Here is a 17,255-nt window from a genome sequence, read left to right as displayed (position 1 = left end):
AGAACCACTGGTCTAGCACAGTGATGCCAGAACTGGTATGCAGAGCCATCTCTCGGGACATGCGAGCCCTCATCTGTTGCTCTTCTGGGTTCCAGTAAACTGGCCAGCTAGTCTTCATGCGTGTGGGAGCACCGGAAACAGGAAGAGCAGCCGCCTGGTGCGCTAGCATGCACCAACAAGATGATCTTCCGGTTTCTGGTGTGCACATGTGCACTGGCCACCCGATGTTCCAATTTCTGGCATCCACATGCACACGTGCGCTCATTTCAGCAATTGGTGCCAAAAGGTTCGCCAACATTTTTCTCGATTGCCACAAAATGAAGAGCATTTCTTTTATAATATTTCTACATCAAAACATGCACCTACTGTTAAATTGTTTTCTACTGTAGAGAATAGTAGAATTGTTGGTAGGAACAAAAATGAAGTAATTTCTGTAGAAAACTAAACCAGCTTTCATTAGTTTTGCTTTACAGAATTTGAGAATGCAAACAAGCAACAATACAATATAGATCTAAAATTGTATTTCTGCATCCAGGATCTGAGTTTCTAAAATCCAGATACTACCAGGTGTCAAGTAAAAGTTTCACTTTTCACTATTCTTTTTTGCATCTGGTTGCTCTCATTGTCATCATTTTTGCAGCATAAATTTTAGGAGCTTAATATATTTAAAACATTTGCCATCAAATTATTCTAGGTCAGATTTTTTTTGTTCCATGTTCCTAGGGTTTCTCTATATTAATAGGTTGGAAATTTTGGAAAAAAATGAATTAGTTTTGGCATCCTAAGGATGCAGACTATGTGACTTTTAACTGACTTGTGGGGCAAAGTATTCTTTGCCTATATGTGTTGCATAAAATCCCCTTTTGCAGGAGATGGGTAGCTATGTGAAACAGAGAGAAAGAAACTTGGGGATGTCATTGATTTTTATCTCTTATTTATTACCTGAAGCAGTAACATCATATACTTCTGTGTTGAAATTTGGGAATAATAATTGTGGGAGTTTATGCATAGCAGATTAATTCAGGTTTTAGAGTTCTTAAAGTCTTTTTTGCTAGATAATACAGTACCTCTGCTGTTGTTATGCTTTGAAGCTCTACTTGACCAGGAAGCCATATCAAAAAGACAAACCTTTTTTTTGTCCCAGACATATAAGGATCTACGGAACATTCTGTTTGTCCCGTTCTCTTTTAAATTTTACTTGTACATTGATATAAAATGCTGAAGAAGTTGATGTAAGGTGCTAATGCAAATGAAGACATTGGGAAAGAGGACATTGTTGTATCCTTGTAAATAGTTTGGTTCCGTGTGGAAACGCTGTCTGAGCGGGAATCAGGAAGTCGCTCCAGATTGGCTCAGACGCGGCTGCTCTCTCTTTGGCGGGAACCGCAAATGTATAAAAAAAGCGGTTTCTCCCAGGTAGAGCAGACGGTCTGCGCTGAAGTCACTTATCCTACTGAGCTGAAATAAAGGAACCGTTCTCACCTAACCCTGTCTCTGGGTCTACTTCACTGGCGACGACGGACGGAAGAACCACGCGTGCAGAATGAACAACCTACAGATCGGCCGGGCTCCCGAATTCTTCGACCCGGAGAAATCCTCCTGGGACGCCTACATAGCCAAGTTCGAGATCTTCCTCGAGGCAGCGGGAATAAGGGACGCCGACGCCGAACGAAAGCGGGCCATCTTCCTGAACTACTGCGGTCCAGAAATCTTCGACCTCGCCCAGACACTCACCGACCCGCTGCCAGCCAAATCCGTCGCTTGGGACGTCCTGCAAGCCAAGCTCGCGAGCCATTTCAAGCCAACGAAACCAGCCGTCGTTTTCCGGCACCAATTTTCCAGAATGGCTCAGCTCGAATCGGAATCCATCAATCAATTCGCAACGCGACTTCGAACGGTGCTTGCAAAATGCAAGTTTGACAACCCGGAAGCTCGCCTCACCGATGCCTTAATCTTTGGCATGAGAAATGCCACGGTCAGGAACAAACTCCTCACCGAAGACGAGCCGACCCTACAGGCAGTAATTAAGCTGGCTCAAACCGCAGAGGTCGCCGACGCTGCTGCCAAGGAACTGAAGGAGCACGACAAGCGGGAGGTCATCGCCAAGATCGACTCCTCGCTTTTCCGCGCCGAGGCCCCAGACGACCTCAGCCCACCAGCTCTCAACGAGGACAGCTGTTTCCTGCTGCAATAGGACCAGCCAAGACATCCCAGGTACCCTCGCCCCGTCGCCCCCTGCGTCGGCTGCCGAGGAAACCATCCGCGCCAACGATGCCCTTTCCGGGACGCCATTTGCTGCCGCTGCAACCGACGCGGCCATATCGCCGAAGCCTGCAGAGCAGCTGTGCCTGAAGAAGCCTTCTCCACCCCGCGTCCTCAGCGTTTCCAGAATCAAACACCTCAACCGCGCGAAAACCGGTCCTTCCGGTTTTCCGGCCGCAAGAACTACCCAACCGCTAACCGCGACTACTCAAGAGGTAACAATCAATTTTCCGTGAATAACACGGCAACAAAAAATGGGGGCAAAATTGTAATCTCCCTGCTTTTGAACAACAAACCATGTTCTATGGAACTTGATACGGGTTCTAAATACACCATTATGCCGTGGGAAAAGCTTAAACTATATATGCCTAACCTCTCCAAATCTGAGCTAGTACAAACCTCGTTGGTAATTAGAGATTTTCAAGGGGGAATAATTCATGTTTTAGGCCAAGTGAATGTACCTATCGTGTTTAAAAATGTTAAATGTACCCTACCAATGATTGTTGTTACAGGGGCTAAACACTCCCTCCTGGGGTTGGCTTGGATGGAACCTTTGGGAATTGAAATTTCTGGTATTTGTACTGTTAACTCTGATAGCATGCCTAACTTTTTACAAGAATTCCCAGAAGTGTTTAGCCCCACCTTGGGATCGTATAAAGGGCCCCCTATCTCGTTTTCTATTGACCCCAAGGTCCCGCCTGTACGGCTCAAACCTCGCAGGGTACCCCTTCCGCTCCTCCCCAAACTAGACCTACAGCTGGATAAGCTCATAAGCCAAGGCATTTTAATTCCTGTAGAGCAGGGGCCATGGGAAACACCCATAGTCACGCCTCTGAAACCTGATGGCTCCTTAAGGGTTTGCGCTGACTATAAATCTACGCTCAACAAAGCCCTCCAACATCACCCTTACCCCATTCCTGTGGTACAACAGCTCCTTCACTCCCTGGGGGAAGGGAAAAGGTTCGCAAAAATCAATTTAGCGCAAGCTTACCAGCAGCTCCCTGTCGATGAACCGACAGCACGCGCACAGACAATTGTAACCCACAGGGGTGCCTTTAAATGTACCAGACTACAGTTTGGAGTAAGCATAGCCCCAGGGATATTCCAAAGCATAATGGAACGATTGTTATCAGGGATTAAAGGGGCCATTCCCTATTTTGATGACATCTTAATTGCAGGGGAAAACCAAGAGCAGCTCAACAAAAGAATAAGGGAAGTACTTCAGAGATTACAGGACAAAGGGCTAAGAATCAAACCTGACAAATGTGTGTGGGGAACCAACAGTGTAGAATTCCTAGGTTATAAAATTGATGGGGAAGGTATCCACCCCACTACTGAGAAATTGAGAGCCATTAGAGAAGCCCCAGAACCACAAAATAAGACAGAATTGCAAGCTTTTTTAGGCCTTCTTAACTTTTACTCCGTCTTTTTAAGACAGAAGGCAACAGCAGCAGAGCCTCTACACCGTTTGCTCCAGAAAGAAACCCCTTGGACATGGGGGAGAACTGAACACGAAGCCTTTATACAAATAAAACAGTTGCTAGCTTCTAAAAGTGTGGTAGTACAGTATAGTACTTCGCTACCCATCAGGCTTACGTGCGATGCTTCCCCATATGGCGTGGGAGGGGTCTTGGCACACGTTTTGCCAAATAATACAGAGGCCCCAATTGCCTTCTTTTCAAGAACAATGACCAACACTGAGAGGAATTACAGCCAACTCGATAAGGAGGCTCTAGCTTTAGTGGCAGGAGTGAAGAAGTTTCATAATTACCTTTTTGGCAGGAGTTTTGAATTGGTTACCGACCACAAGCCCTTACTAGGCCTCTTAGCCCCCAACAAACCTACTCCCCCATTTATGTTCCCAAGGTTAATCAGATGGGCCCTTTTCCTCTCAGGATACCAGTACGAGCTCATTCATAAAGGGGGTAAAACCATCAACCATGCAGATGGTCTCAGTAGGTGCCCCATGGCAGAGTTAGTAGAGGACCCTGCCCCGTCTGCAGATGTCCTAATGATAGAACTTGAAGACAACCCACTAACCACTGCAAGGGAAGTGGCTGCACACACGCAGCAAGACCCAATCCTAAAAAAGGTGGTAAACTGTGTACTTAAGGGGTGGCAGAACGACTCTGTGGAACCTGAATTGTGTGATTTCAAAACCAAAAGACTAGAATTGTCATATGTAAAAGGTTGCCTGTTGTGGGGTGATAGAGTAATCATTCCTGGAAGTCTAAAGACCAAAGTACTCAAAATGTTACATGTGGGCCATCCTGGGATTGTCAGGATGAAGGGCCTAGCTAGGGGGCACTTATGGTGGCCAGGTTTGGACAATGATATTGAAAACTGGGTAGCCAAATGTGATCCATGCCAAGAGTCACGGCCTAACCCCCCCAAAACAACTCCAGCAGAGTGGGAACAACCGGCAGGGCCATGGTCTAGGGTCCACATTGATTTTGCAGGGCCAGTGGGGTCACAATACTTTCTAATAGTAGTTGATGCATTTTCCAAGTGGGTGGAAATCATAGCAATGAACAATATAACTACAAGTGCCATCATTAAGGTTCTGCGCCGTTTGTTTGCCACCCATGGTTGTCCTGATATCTTAGTGTCTGACAATGGGCCCCAATTGACAGCCAGGCAATTTGAATTGTTCTTAGATAATTTAGGAATCAGACATGCGCTCAGCTCACCTTACTCACCCTGGGCTAATGGTTTGGCAGAACGTTACGTTCGGGTGGCAAAGGAAGCTTTACGCAGATCAGGCCCTGGAGATGTACAACAGAATTTGGACCAGTTTTTGTTAACCCAGCATATTACCCCAAACTCTCACACGCAGATAAACCCTGCTGAGATACTGATGGGAAGGAAACTGAGGTCCCCCCTGGATAGGTTACACCCAAGGTTTTGTACAAAAAATCCTATGTATGTGAACCCTGAGAGACAAATGTATTTGAGGCAAAATTTGTTTGTAAAGAATTTTGATGGGGGTGTAAATTGGGTGAAAGGAAAAATTGTACAACAGACCGCTCCAAAAACATATATTGTTAAGTTAGAGGATGGTCGAATGTGGAAGCGGCACATTGACCACGTACGTAAGCGCATGGGAAACTCATCGGTAAAACCCGCTGAAACAGACTCTCCCACTTTAACAGACTGTAACGCGCAACCCGATTTAATAGACTGGCAAATGGACTTATCGGGTCAGGAAGGATCCTCCAGCGACGCCGAACCATCTTCATCCTCCAAGGTCGGTCTTGTGCCGGTTAGATCAACCCAGCAGGCCGGAGCCCAAACCAGGCCCCAGCCGCACCGGGAAAGCGCAAACGAACCGACCTCCACCGTCGGCAGCGAGGACTCAATTGAACTGCGCAGGTCGGAACGAGCCTCGCGAAGACCCAGCAGATTGGATGACTTCGTCACGTGGCTTTCGTGATTGATGTATCCTGACTAAGGAGGGAGGGGTGTTGTATCCTTGTAAATAGTTTGGTTCCGTGTGGAAACGCTCTCTGAGCGGGAATCAGGAAGTCGCTCCTGATTGGCTCAGACACGGCTGCTCTCTCTTTGGCGGGAACCGCAAATGTATAAAAGAAGCGGTTTCTCCCAGGTAGAGCAGACGGTCTCCGCTGAAGTCACTTATCCTACTGAGCTGAAATAAAGGAACCGTTCTCACCTAACCCTGTCTCTGGGTCTACTTCAGACATGACCTTTTCATTCACAGAAAAATAGTGAAAAATAACCAAGGGCAGAGATGAGCCAATAGGATATTGAAGGAAAAAGATCCTGTTCATCACTTGGTTGGGGTATCTGGTGCTTTCCGTTTTCCTCAGTATCCTTCTTTTACCTGGTCTACTTTCTGTGAGATTGATAAAATATTAAAGAATTCTACAATATATAAAAAAAGAATTCTACAACGAATGGCATGACAAGCTCAAATACAAGAGAAATATTCAAAAACACTTCCCTTTTTCTTTCCTTAAGTGGTAATAGCTTGTCAAACTTTTCATGTTTAACTCTTTAATCACTAATCAACTTCACATTTGTAACAAATTGTAAGCCAGAAAGAAATATCTTATTTTGATTGTTTTACAAATCATCTCCCAACATTATAATACAGTACTGCAAATAGCAATTCTTGTCTGATTTTTCTCCATGCAATAAAATGTAGTAGCAAACATTTACTATACCTAACATCACACAGGATTAGAGAAGAATAGGTCAAAAGCTTGCCAAACTAAAAGGAGAACTACTTGAATCTTATGGCTAATCATATCAAGTTGAGTAAAGTATAATAATTTTCAAGATACCTTGGAGCAAATATGAGTAAAGATGGAAATCTTTTGCGAAAAGTTTAATAGCCATGATTCTATTCTATTACTTAGGTATCTTGAAGTAAAATTTGTGAGAGATATTTCTTGGAGCTGGTTTTAGCAGAGAAATTCTGAGTTAAACAGTGTCTGTAGGGATTTCTGGAAAATTTGGGACCCACATCTGTTAGAGATACTCCTAAAATATTTTTAATCAAAATCCTAATCATATCTTAGATTTGTTAGAAAGTTTTACTCTCAGTCAGTGGAAGGTTTATTTTTCAACATTGTTTTTTCTTGAAAGAACAAGATATTTCAATGTAGTGAATATCTGCTATCCAAAAGCTCTGATTTGACAAACACATAAAAGGTTAGCTATGTTTATTTTAATTTTGAAGAAAGATAGTTTCAGAAATAAAGAGTATAGCCACAGCATATTAAAAAGCTTCACATTTTTATATATAAAGCAAAGGATAAATCTCTGTTTATAAATAAATATTTATTGGTTTATTTGATTTATTTGTAAGTTCTATAGAAGCATATTATAACAACACAAAATGTAGAACTTGACAAATATGGGACAATAGTGCTTTTAGGAAATCTTGGTTATAATTTTTGAACACAATTTCTTGGCCATTGTTAAGCCAAGATTCATGGTTTCATGCAAAATACTAATTTTCATACAAAATACTAATTTTCATTTTTATCATCTTTTACAACTTCAGCATCTATTTGTTTTCTACTAAAATCTTGGTAATCTCTACATTTGCTGATCCAGTGGTGGACTACTACTGGTTCACCATGGTTCAGGCAAACCGGTAGCGGTGGCAGTGAGAGGTTCCGCCATCATCATATCTACCAATCATCACAGACTATCTGCAGATGAGCAGGTTATGCAGATGTGCAGAAGCACCACACGTGAATAAAGTGTGCGTGTGAGTTCACAGTTCCAAACTAGGTAAATGAAACCCATCACTGTCCTGATCCCCTTGAACTAACAATACCTGACATTTTTCTTCATAAGTTTCAATGAAAAAAAACTTTAAATAAACATAGAACAGTTTATAAACTTTAGAGTAAGTAAATCTATGTAACATGCAGAAAGGTTACAAAACTATAGACATTTAAGTAGGTGGCAATCCAAATGAGCTCAATGGGATTGATTTCTAAACACACCCCAACAGAGCCTTTACAGTATGCTTCTAATCAAGTTCACCTGTCAAAACATTCGCATACACTAATTCTAAAGGTTTTTGATCATTTGAACATTTTTCATCCATATATCTTTCCAGTGCATTCCAAAAAATAAGGATTTGACTAGGAGTAGCAAAATGGCTTGTAACAATTTTCATGTAGTGACAGGGAGAAAAAACTACTTTTTCTGGAAAAAAGACAGGCTCTGAATGAAGTTTTTCAGGTTGGATTTTAAGTTTTGCAACACATATACCTATAAAAACATCTTCCAACTTAATAACAGTAATGTATTTTGAAACTGTATAAACTTGACTAGCAACATCAGAGGAAAGAACATAACCAGTTCCTGAACAAAAGGGAGGGTAAAAATTTTCTGGATATTCCTCTTCACTTACATACCATTTTATGTCTGGATTTCTTATTGGCTTTTCATTAATTTTTATAGAACCTGTATATAACTGGGTAGTACTCTTTCGTTTCTGAAGAAGTTCTAGCAGATAATAGACATTCACAAACATATCAGAATCAGTTTTCATTACAAAAGTAGCTTGTGGACAGAATTTGTGAATCCATTCAAAGCCCATTAAAGTCTTTAATGTTAAATTACTGTATGAATCTATAAAATTCTTTTGGATTATATCTTTATAATGTAAGCTTTCCATAGTCACATTAAATGGTTTATACGACCAGAAATGATTTCCCAAGAGAAAAAAAGTTACAATCAGTTTACCAGCTAATACTCTTTTCTTTCCCCACGTTTTACGAATTATCATCCGGGCCTTTCTCTCACCAAGTTCTGATGATACCAATATTACTAGGAATGGAGGATTTTTACGGCAATTTATATCAGGCAATTCCAAAAAACTTTCCTTCATAATAAATGTGACAACATAATTCAAGAGGATGACTGTGATCAAACAAGCCAGGACCAACAAAAGAAGATAATTACGAAACTCTGTCTTGAAAAAAATCTGAAAAAGAAGAAAATTAATATATACACAAATATACATACATATATTCTGTTATTAATTAATTAAATTCATTTTAATTGCCACTCTTCAAAACCATTTTTCTGATGCAATATATTAACAAGATTATATAAATATCTTTGCTGGTAAAAAACAAAAACAAAATATGTTACCAGAATTGTATTATTAAGGAAATGTTAGAGAACAGGACAGTATTAAGAATGGGGAATAGAGAAAGCCCATTTTTAAATGTGTTGGGTTATTTTTTGGGGGGGGCGGGTGTTTGCTGAACAGAGCCAAACCAGGAACAATCCACCGCTAATATGTATGTATGTACAGCATGTATATATGCATGGTATATAACAATAGCATTGAAAAAGTGGCTTAAAATCTCAGCGACCGGTTAGGTCCCACAGAGTTGGCCTTCTCCGGGTCCCATCAACTAAGCAATGTCATTTGGTGGGACCCAGGAGAAGAGCCTTCTCTGTGGCGGCCCCGACCCTCTGGAACCAGCTCCCCCCAGATATCAGAGTTGCCCCCACCCTCCTTGCCTTTCGCAAGCTCCTTAAAACCCACCTCTGTCGTCAGGCATGGGGGAATTGAAATTTTACTCCCCCCTAGGCTTATAGAATCTATACATGGTATGCTTATATGTATGAGTGGTTCTTTAAATTGCCGTTTTTAAGATTATTTTTAATATTAGATTTGTTTTCATTGTCTTTTCATTGTTGTTAGCTGCCCGAGTCTTCAGAGAGGGGCGGCATACAAATCTAATAAATAAATAAATAAAGAAGTAAACAAGTAAACAAACAAACCAATCAATCAATCAATCAATCAATCAATCAATCATATTTACAACAGTCAAAGCCTCCCCAGTGGTGGGATTCAAATAATTTAACAACCGGTTCGCCTAGAGCAGTGATGATGAACCTTTTTTGGTTCACGGGCCAAAAGGTGTGTGGGGGGGTTGCTAGCCTGGGTGATGTGCCCACACCCCTTCCCTCCCACCGCGCTACCCCCCCGCGCATGCGCACAGGACTTTTTGAAGCCTGGTAGGTGAAAAAAATCACCCAACAGACAAACTGGAAGTTCGGAAAAACGTACTTCCAGTTTGCCATTGTGCTGTTTTTTTGCACTCTGGAGTGCAAAAAAGAGCAAAGGGCAGAATAGCAACAAGCTAGGTTAAGTAGCGACCAAAATCGAGGGAATCATCTCCCGCAACAGCTGAAGAGCCGAAATTTGGGGAAAGAAAGCTTCTGCTTTTGGCTGCATGGAAGGAAAGCAGCAGAAGTATTTCTTTCTTTCCCCCAAACTCTTCGGCTTCCAAACCCACTCTGGATGACAATCAAAATCAGTGGCTGAAACCAGATTCACTTAGTGACTATGTGATTGATTTAATAACTGCAGTGATTTGCTTAGCAACTAAATTACACTGTATATATAAAATCAGAAGTAACTCTCTTAACAACTTTCCTTAGCAACAGAAGTCAAGGATTACCATCATTATTAGCTAGCTTTCAAGTATATTTCAAGCTGCAGGTTGTTACCTTTAAAGCTTTATATGACTTTAAAGATGTTTTCTGCCCTTAATATAAGATCAAACAGAACAGACTTATTCCAGGTCCCTTCTCTTAGGTGCTGCCATCTATAGGGACAGAGCAGAATCTTTTTTTCTTTAAAAAAATAGTTTACATCCAAGATCAGACTTCCACCATGTCATGTTTTAGGAGACTTGTTAAAACCTGGCTTTTAAAGAAAGTTCTAAAAGATATTCTATGATAATACTTTGTTTCAATGGCCTTAGTTTCCTTCTTATTAAAATTTACTGCTTTTATTTTATACCATGTTATTATACCTTATTACCTTACCTTATTTATTTTAACATTTTTACTGTAAGAAGAAAATATAAGCCATTCTTGAGTCTTGCTAGGTTCAAGACATACACACACACACACACACACACAAAATAATGTTGCTTTATCCCAATATTGGGGGATATATTCAAAATTGATTCCTTCAAGTTTAGACTAAGTGGATTGAAATAAAAGGGCTTCTAATCTGGATCTCTTATTTAAATGTGTGTACTCTGCCTACAACATGCATTTTCATATCTACCAGGGAGAAAATGTCATTACAAGAATACCTTGTATGTATATAAATGTCGCCCTTACTCCCTGAAACTATCTGCATATTTAAAACTTGCACCTTAACTGCAGACATGAATTTTTCATCCTACTCAATGAATAGCTTTAAAGCTGCACTGAAAAAAAACAAGTTTTAGTAATTTTAAGTGATCAGCAAGATACATCTGGCTTTAAAATGAAACCAAGAAGCCACCAAACGAAAAAACCCCAGAAAGAAATACACATGTAATCTTTGATTATGACCATAATTTAGCCCAAAATTTGTTAAGTGAATTTTCCTCCATTTTACTACCTTTCTTGCCACTGTTGTTAAGTGAATCACTGCAGTTGACAAGTTAGCAAGCCAGTTGCTGAGTGAATCTGGCTTCCCCATTGACTTTGCTTGTCGAAAGGTTGCAAATGGTCTTAAGTATGAACCAGTTACCAAGCATCTGAATTTTGATCCTGTGATCAAAGCAGGAGTGGGCTCCTGCCAATTCTTTAGAGCAGCTAGTAAAACGGTGATGATGTTACAGAGGCAGGTCTGTCAGTGCCGGTCAGTGGGTACTGCCACCTTGGCTTTTTCTTCTGTACATGCGCAGAAGCTATTTTTTTATTGCTGTGTGCACAGTACAACCCTGAGCAAACCAGCAGCAAAAGGATCCAGGATCCACCCCTGGATCGTAGGAATGCTGCAAAGGTTGTAACTCTGAAAAATGATCATAAGTCACTTGTTTGAATGCCTTGGTAACTTTGAACTGTTGCTAAATGAACTGTTGTAAGTCAAGAATTACCTGTACTCCTGATCATTAAAACAAAACAGAATATTTGTATAGTTTTACTTTAGTCTTCGGAGAAGGGCGGCATACAAATATATTATTATTATTATTATTATTATTATTATTATTATTATTATTATTATTATTATTATTATTATTATTATTTATTGGATTTGTATGCCGCCCCTCTCCGCAGACTCGGGGCGGCTAACAACAGTGGTAAAACAACATGAACAATCCAATTAATAAAAACAACTAAAAACCCTTATTATAAAAAACCAAACATACACACAAACATACAGTACCATGCATAACTTGTAATAGCCCAGGGGGAAAGAATAACTTAACTACCCCATGCCTGGCGACAAAGGTGGGTCTTAAGTAATTTGCGAAAGATAAGGAAGGTGGGGGCCGTTCTAATCTCTGGGGGGAGTTGGTTCCAGAGGGCCGGGGCTGCCACAGAGAAGGCTCTTCCCCTGGGGCCCACCAAACGACATTGTTTGGTCGATGGGACCCAGAGAAGGCCAACTCTGTGGGACCTTATCGGCCGCTGGGATTCGTGCGGTAGAAGGCACGATATAATTATAATGATAATGATAATAATAATAATAATAATAATAATAATAATCTCTTTTACAATGGATTGAATTGGCCACAATTGCACTCCTTCCCCCTATGATTCTCTACAGAGAAATTTTAAGTAAAGATTTCCAACAAGATTTAGCTCAATAAATCTTTCCCTTTAGGCCTAGTTAAAGTTAGGCCACACCTCTGCAACCCACCGAGCTCTTCGTTTTTACCCTGGCCTACCCTTGCTTCTCATGACCCGTCCCTACACTTTAATATTTTGCTCATTGCCTTTTAGACAGCGAAAGACCCACTTTCTTCGTAGTTGCTTGAAGTCTCTTCAGGATGGGGGAAACCTTCTTTCTACTCTTCCGGAAAGAGAAGAGCCTCCTGATGGGAACTCTGGCCATGGCGGCCTAAAGTAACAGAGAGAAGCTTGTGTCAGTCAGCACAAAACAATTTCCCACAGACTCAGGACACGTTAATATTCTTGGTTTTTTTTAAAAGAGAGTTAACAGAATTAGAAAAAGGGGGGGGAAGAGGCTCAAATATGGTGAGTGGACAAAGATGATTAGATGGCAAAGAAAAAGAAATCTTTATAATGATCTCAGTTCTCATCCATAGAGCTGTTGAAAATATGGCAAACCTATACTACACAGGCTTTCCACAGGACCTCATTTCACACAAAATATTTGGGCCTTACAAGAGGGTTGAATGCTTTAAAGGGGGGGGGATTGCTCTTTGTTAAGTCCTCAACTTACAACCGGCCAGGAAGGCTGATGCTGAAGCCTGATTGGCTAAGCACAAGAGGCTTTTCGAGCAGGAAGTTAAAGCATTGTGATTGGTTGGCTGTCTGACAGCCACACTATAAAAGGAGCTTTCAGAAGTCTGGTTGCTATTCTATTTAAGCTGAGCTGGAGTGGTGCTGGAAAAGCCAGAATAAAAGTTCCCTGTTTAAAAAGTCAAGCCTCGGGCTAAGTTCTGTCAGTGCAAGGACTCACCTATGTAAACATTTTGTGCTATATTGTCTTTTCTAACCTGTTGTCTTCTATCCCAGCTATCAGTGACATACATCTATATCTTTATGTCTGTCTGTCTGTCTGTCTGTCTGTCTATTTATCTATCTATCCATCCCTCCCTCCGTATATGTATGTATGTATGTATATATGTATGTACATATTTTTGCCGATAAATGAAAAGGAAGGGAGCTTAGTATAAATTTATTTTGGTCTTATTATGTCCTCATCAGCTAGACATACATTTACAAGATTTGAACTTATATTTATAGCATTTATTTTTTACATACATACATAATGTTTCAGAGGTACTTACTTCCCAATAACTGGAAATAGGATTGGAAGAGGATCAGAAAAAGTCAAACTTGAGCCATGACTAGGTGATCAAAGCCCTGCCCCCCCCTTTTTTTTTGCAAGAGTCACATATAGGACATGTAAAAAAAAGACTGGGTTTTCATCAAAATGCCTTTGCCACCACATTAACTTTTCGGACCTTCCCCCATTCCATCATGGAGACCTCTAAATAGCCCCAACATTGTTACCTAGAAATTGAGACATCCTGAGGTTGGCATGGAGCTGATAAGAGTCTTCTTCATTTCCACCTGAAAATAAAAAGGTCCAAGTAATTCAGGCAAAACAAAAACTATTTATTGAGGAGGTCAAATTTTTACATAGAGTTGGAAACAAATGATTCAGTCATTTGGTATATGTGATATGTCAGAAAGTAATAAATAAAATAATAAAAGACATTAATTAGACATGAAAAAAGACAGGCACTCTTAAAATGATGTTTCATATCCAGGCTTGTTTCTTTAGCGCTTGCAACACTCATGGATTCCAGAATTTTTCCCATATTGTTTATCTTATGAAGTGACTAGTTTTTACATATTAAAAAATGTATTTGGTAAAAAGAAGAGATGGTTTCCTGAACTTCAAGAAGAGACATGGATGCAATGCTGAAATGCTGATATCACCTGTATTAAAAGGCTAATAATAAAGTTAAAATTCCAGGTCATGACCTCATAATAAAATCCATAAATACAAACACTTTCAATGCACAATAAATATTGCTTTGAACTTAGTTTCTGATAATCCGTAGGCTGATGCAGTGTTTTTCAACCTTTTTTCTTCAGGAGAACCCTTTGATGTTGTCAGATTTCTGGTGGAACCTGTACCATGTACCAGTATTGCTTATGTCCCTTCAAGGCGGGCCTTGAACATTAAGGAGGGAATTTAATTAAAAGAAAATGTATGTAACTGGATGACAAAATTAGATGGTATACTGTATTGTTTGAATGTACAGTATGGTGAGAGAGAAAAATATATCAAAAAAGTCCTTCCTTCCTCCGTCCCTCCATTCATTTCATTCTTCCTCCCTTTCTTCCTCCTTCCTTCCTTCCTACATCCCTCCCTCCCTTCATTTCTCCTCCCTTCTTTCCTTCCTTCCTTCCTTGTTCCCTCCATTTCTCCTTCCTTCCTTCCCTCCCTCCCTCCCTCCTTCGACCCTTCCTTCCTCTCCACTTCTCTCTTTCCCTTTTCTTTCTTTCTCTCTACTTCTCTCTCTCTTTTCCCTCTCTCATTCTCTCCCTCCAGGACTTTCTCATTTCTGTGTATCTCTCCCTCTCCCCCTTCTCTCTCTCATTTGTTTCTCCTCCCTTTTTACTCTCATTTCTCTCACTTTCATTTCTGTTTTTCTCTCTCTTTCCTCTTCCTCTCCCTTTTTCTTCCTCTCCCTTTTCTCTCTCATTTGTTTCCCTCTTCTCCCTCTCTCATTCTCTCTTGCCCCCACCCCAAAAAAACAGTGAACGGAGGATCGGCAGGGGTGGGCGTGGCCCTACTGGTTCAGACCTCTTCACCCAAACTTGTAGAGACCTGTTGGTGACATCATGATGACATCACCGAACCGAATCAGTCGGTACCGGTCCATGGGCATCACCATTTTTTTTCTTTGAATTTTTTTCAGAATTTTTTCCCACAAATATTTGGGGGGAGGTATTTTTTTGCTTGTTTTTGCTTCTATGCATGCACAGAAGCTGAGTTATGGGCACTGAGAAAGTGGCAGCAAAGTAAGTTAGAACCAGGGGTGGGCTGCTGCCTGGACAGGAGAGGATGCATTGGGGTAGCGAAAATGGAGATCCACCCCAGAGCACCCAATTTGCACTGAAAGATGTTGAAAGAAAATGCAGGGTGTCCTGCATAAGCCACGCCCACAGTGTGGTAGTAAAAGTTTTGGTAGCCCTTCACTGGTTAGAACCCCGCCCCAGTCCCATCTGGAAAGTCTGCACTTCCCTGGGGCCCGGAGGCCAGCCCCCCTCCACCCACTGTCACCTAAAGCTCCCCTTTCACCCACCCCTGAAACTTCCCCACAGAGCTAGCATCTCCCAAAGCTGCGTTACAGGAGCTGCTCCATGTGCTCTCTGCTTGGTGTTTCTCCCCTGGCTGTTTTTGGAAAAACAACAAAGAGGAGAAACAGCCATGCTACGTTTAAGTGCAAAAGCAACAAGCAGCCATGGAGGCACAGAGAGGAATATGGGGAGACGTGTCTCAGCTGGTGTCTCGGGGTAGAGCATCTCCTCATATTTTTCTCACTGCCTCCATGGCTGCTTGCTGCTTTTGCACTTAAACGAAGCACGGAGAAAAGTCTCCCCAAAAGGGCCAGGGAAAGAATTAAGGGGAGAAACTGCAATTTTTCTCTGTGCAAAGTTTAGTGCAAAAGCAGCAAGCAGCCATGGGAGCAGTGAAAGGAATATGGAGAGCCACACCCCAGCTGATGTATTATTTTTGTATCTTTTCAGAGACAGAAAGAATGTGGCTGAATTTTATTTGTTTGTTTGTTTGTTTGTTTGTTTGTTGTTTGTTTATTCATTCATTCATTCATTCATTCATTCATTCATTCATTCATTTATTTATTTATTTATTTATTTATTTATTTATTGGATTTGTATGCCGCCCCTCTCTATGGACTCGGGGCAGCTAACAACAGTGACAAAAAAACAGAATGTAAAAAATCCAACACTACAATAGCTAAAAACCCTTGTTATAAAAACCAATCATACATACAAACATACCATGCATAAATTGTAGAAGCCTAGGGGGAAAGATTATCTTAATTCCCCCATGCCTGATGGCAGAGGCGAGTTTTGAGAAGCTTACAAAAGGCAAGGAGGTTGGGGGCTATTCTAATCTCTGGGGGGAGTTGGTTCCAGAGGGCCGGGGCCGCCATAGAGAAGGCTCTTCCCCTGGGCCCCACCAACCAACATTGTTTAGTTGACGGGACCTGGAGAAAGCCCACTCTGTGGGACCTAACTGGTTGCTGGGATTCGTGTGGCAGAAGGCGGTCCCTGAGATAATCTGGCCCGGTGCCATGAAGGGCTTTATAGGTCATAACCAACACTTTGAATTGTGACCGGAAACTGATTGGCAACCAATGCAGACTGCGGAGTGTTGGTGTGACATGGGCATATTTAGGGAAGCCCATGATTGCTCTCGCAGCTGCATTCTGCACGATCTGAAGTTTCCGAACACTTTTCAAAAGTAGCCCCATGTAGAGAGAATGTTCTTATTCTCTGCGTGTGGAGGCTGGGAAGTGGGGAGTAGGGAATGGGGGAGAGAAAGGGAGGTAGGGAGAAAGAGAGAGAGAGAGACAGGGAAGGAAAATAAAGCTGTGAGACGATGACCTTGAAGGGAGGGAGTCCCTGCGCTAAAACATTTTAGTCCAAGGAGCAGAAAGGAGGGCAGGAGCCTAGAGAGGAGATGGGTTGTTAGTTGAGCCTTGCTCTGTCCATTTATGAGCTGAGACTCCTTTATAGCCAGCTCTTCCCATTCAAGAGGGCAGAGACTTCCTTCCTGGTGTAGGTTCATAACCTGTAGGATCCGGTTATTTCACTTTTCCCAGTAGCTTACTCCCCACCCCACTGAAATCAAACAACAGGTGTTTCCCTCTGGTTAAGCAAAGTGTTTTCTAGCTGGTAATGATTTATCTTATGAAATGGTGTGGAAGCGAAGGTTTAACAAAGTTAGGCTCCTATGATTTTTAATGACT

The 17,255-nt window shown here is 41.5% G+C and overlaps 1 protein-coding gene across 1 annotated transcript; it reads right to left on the bottom strand.

The window, feature by feature from the left end:
• Positions 1 to 7,768: 7,768 nt before the first annotated feature.
• Positions 7,769 to 12,607, bottom strand: LOC139167058 (beta-1,3-galactosyltransferase 5-like). The gene is made up of 2 exons (XM_070751488.1): positions 12,512 to 12,607; positions 7,769 to 8,731 (listed from the first exon to the last, which is right to left on the bottom strand). Exons 1-2 carry the CDS (start codon positions 12,605 to 12,607, stop codon positions 7,769 to 7,771), a joined length of 1,059 nt encoding a protein of 352 aa, XP_070607589.1.
• Positions 12,608 to 17,255: the final 4,648 nt, after the last annotated feature.

The sequence above is a fragment of the Erythrolamprus reginae genome, chromosome 4 (assembly GCF_031021105.1).
Source record: "Erythrolamprus reginae isolate rEryReg1 chromosome 4, rEryReg1.hap1, whole genome shotgun sequence".
NCBI lineage: Eukaryota > Metazoa > Chordata > Lepidosauria > Squamata > Dipsadidae > Erythrolamprus > Erythrolamprus reginae.
The sequence above is the reverse complement of the archived record's forward strand: the minus strand, read 5'-3'. Positions and strand labels throughout refer to the sequence as shown.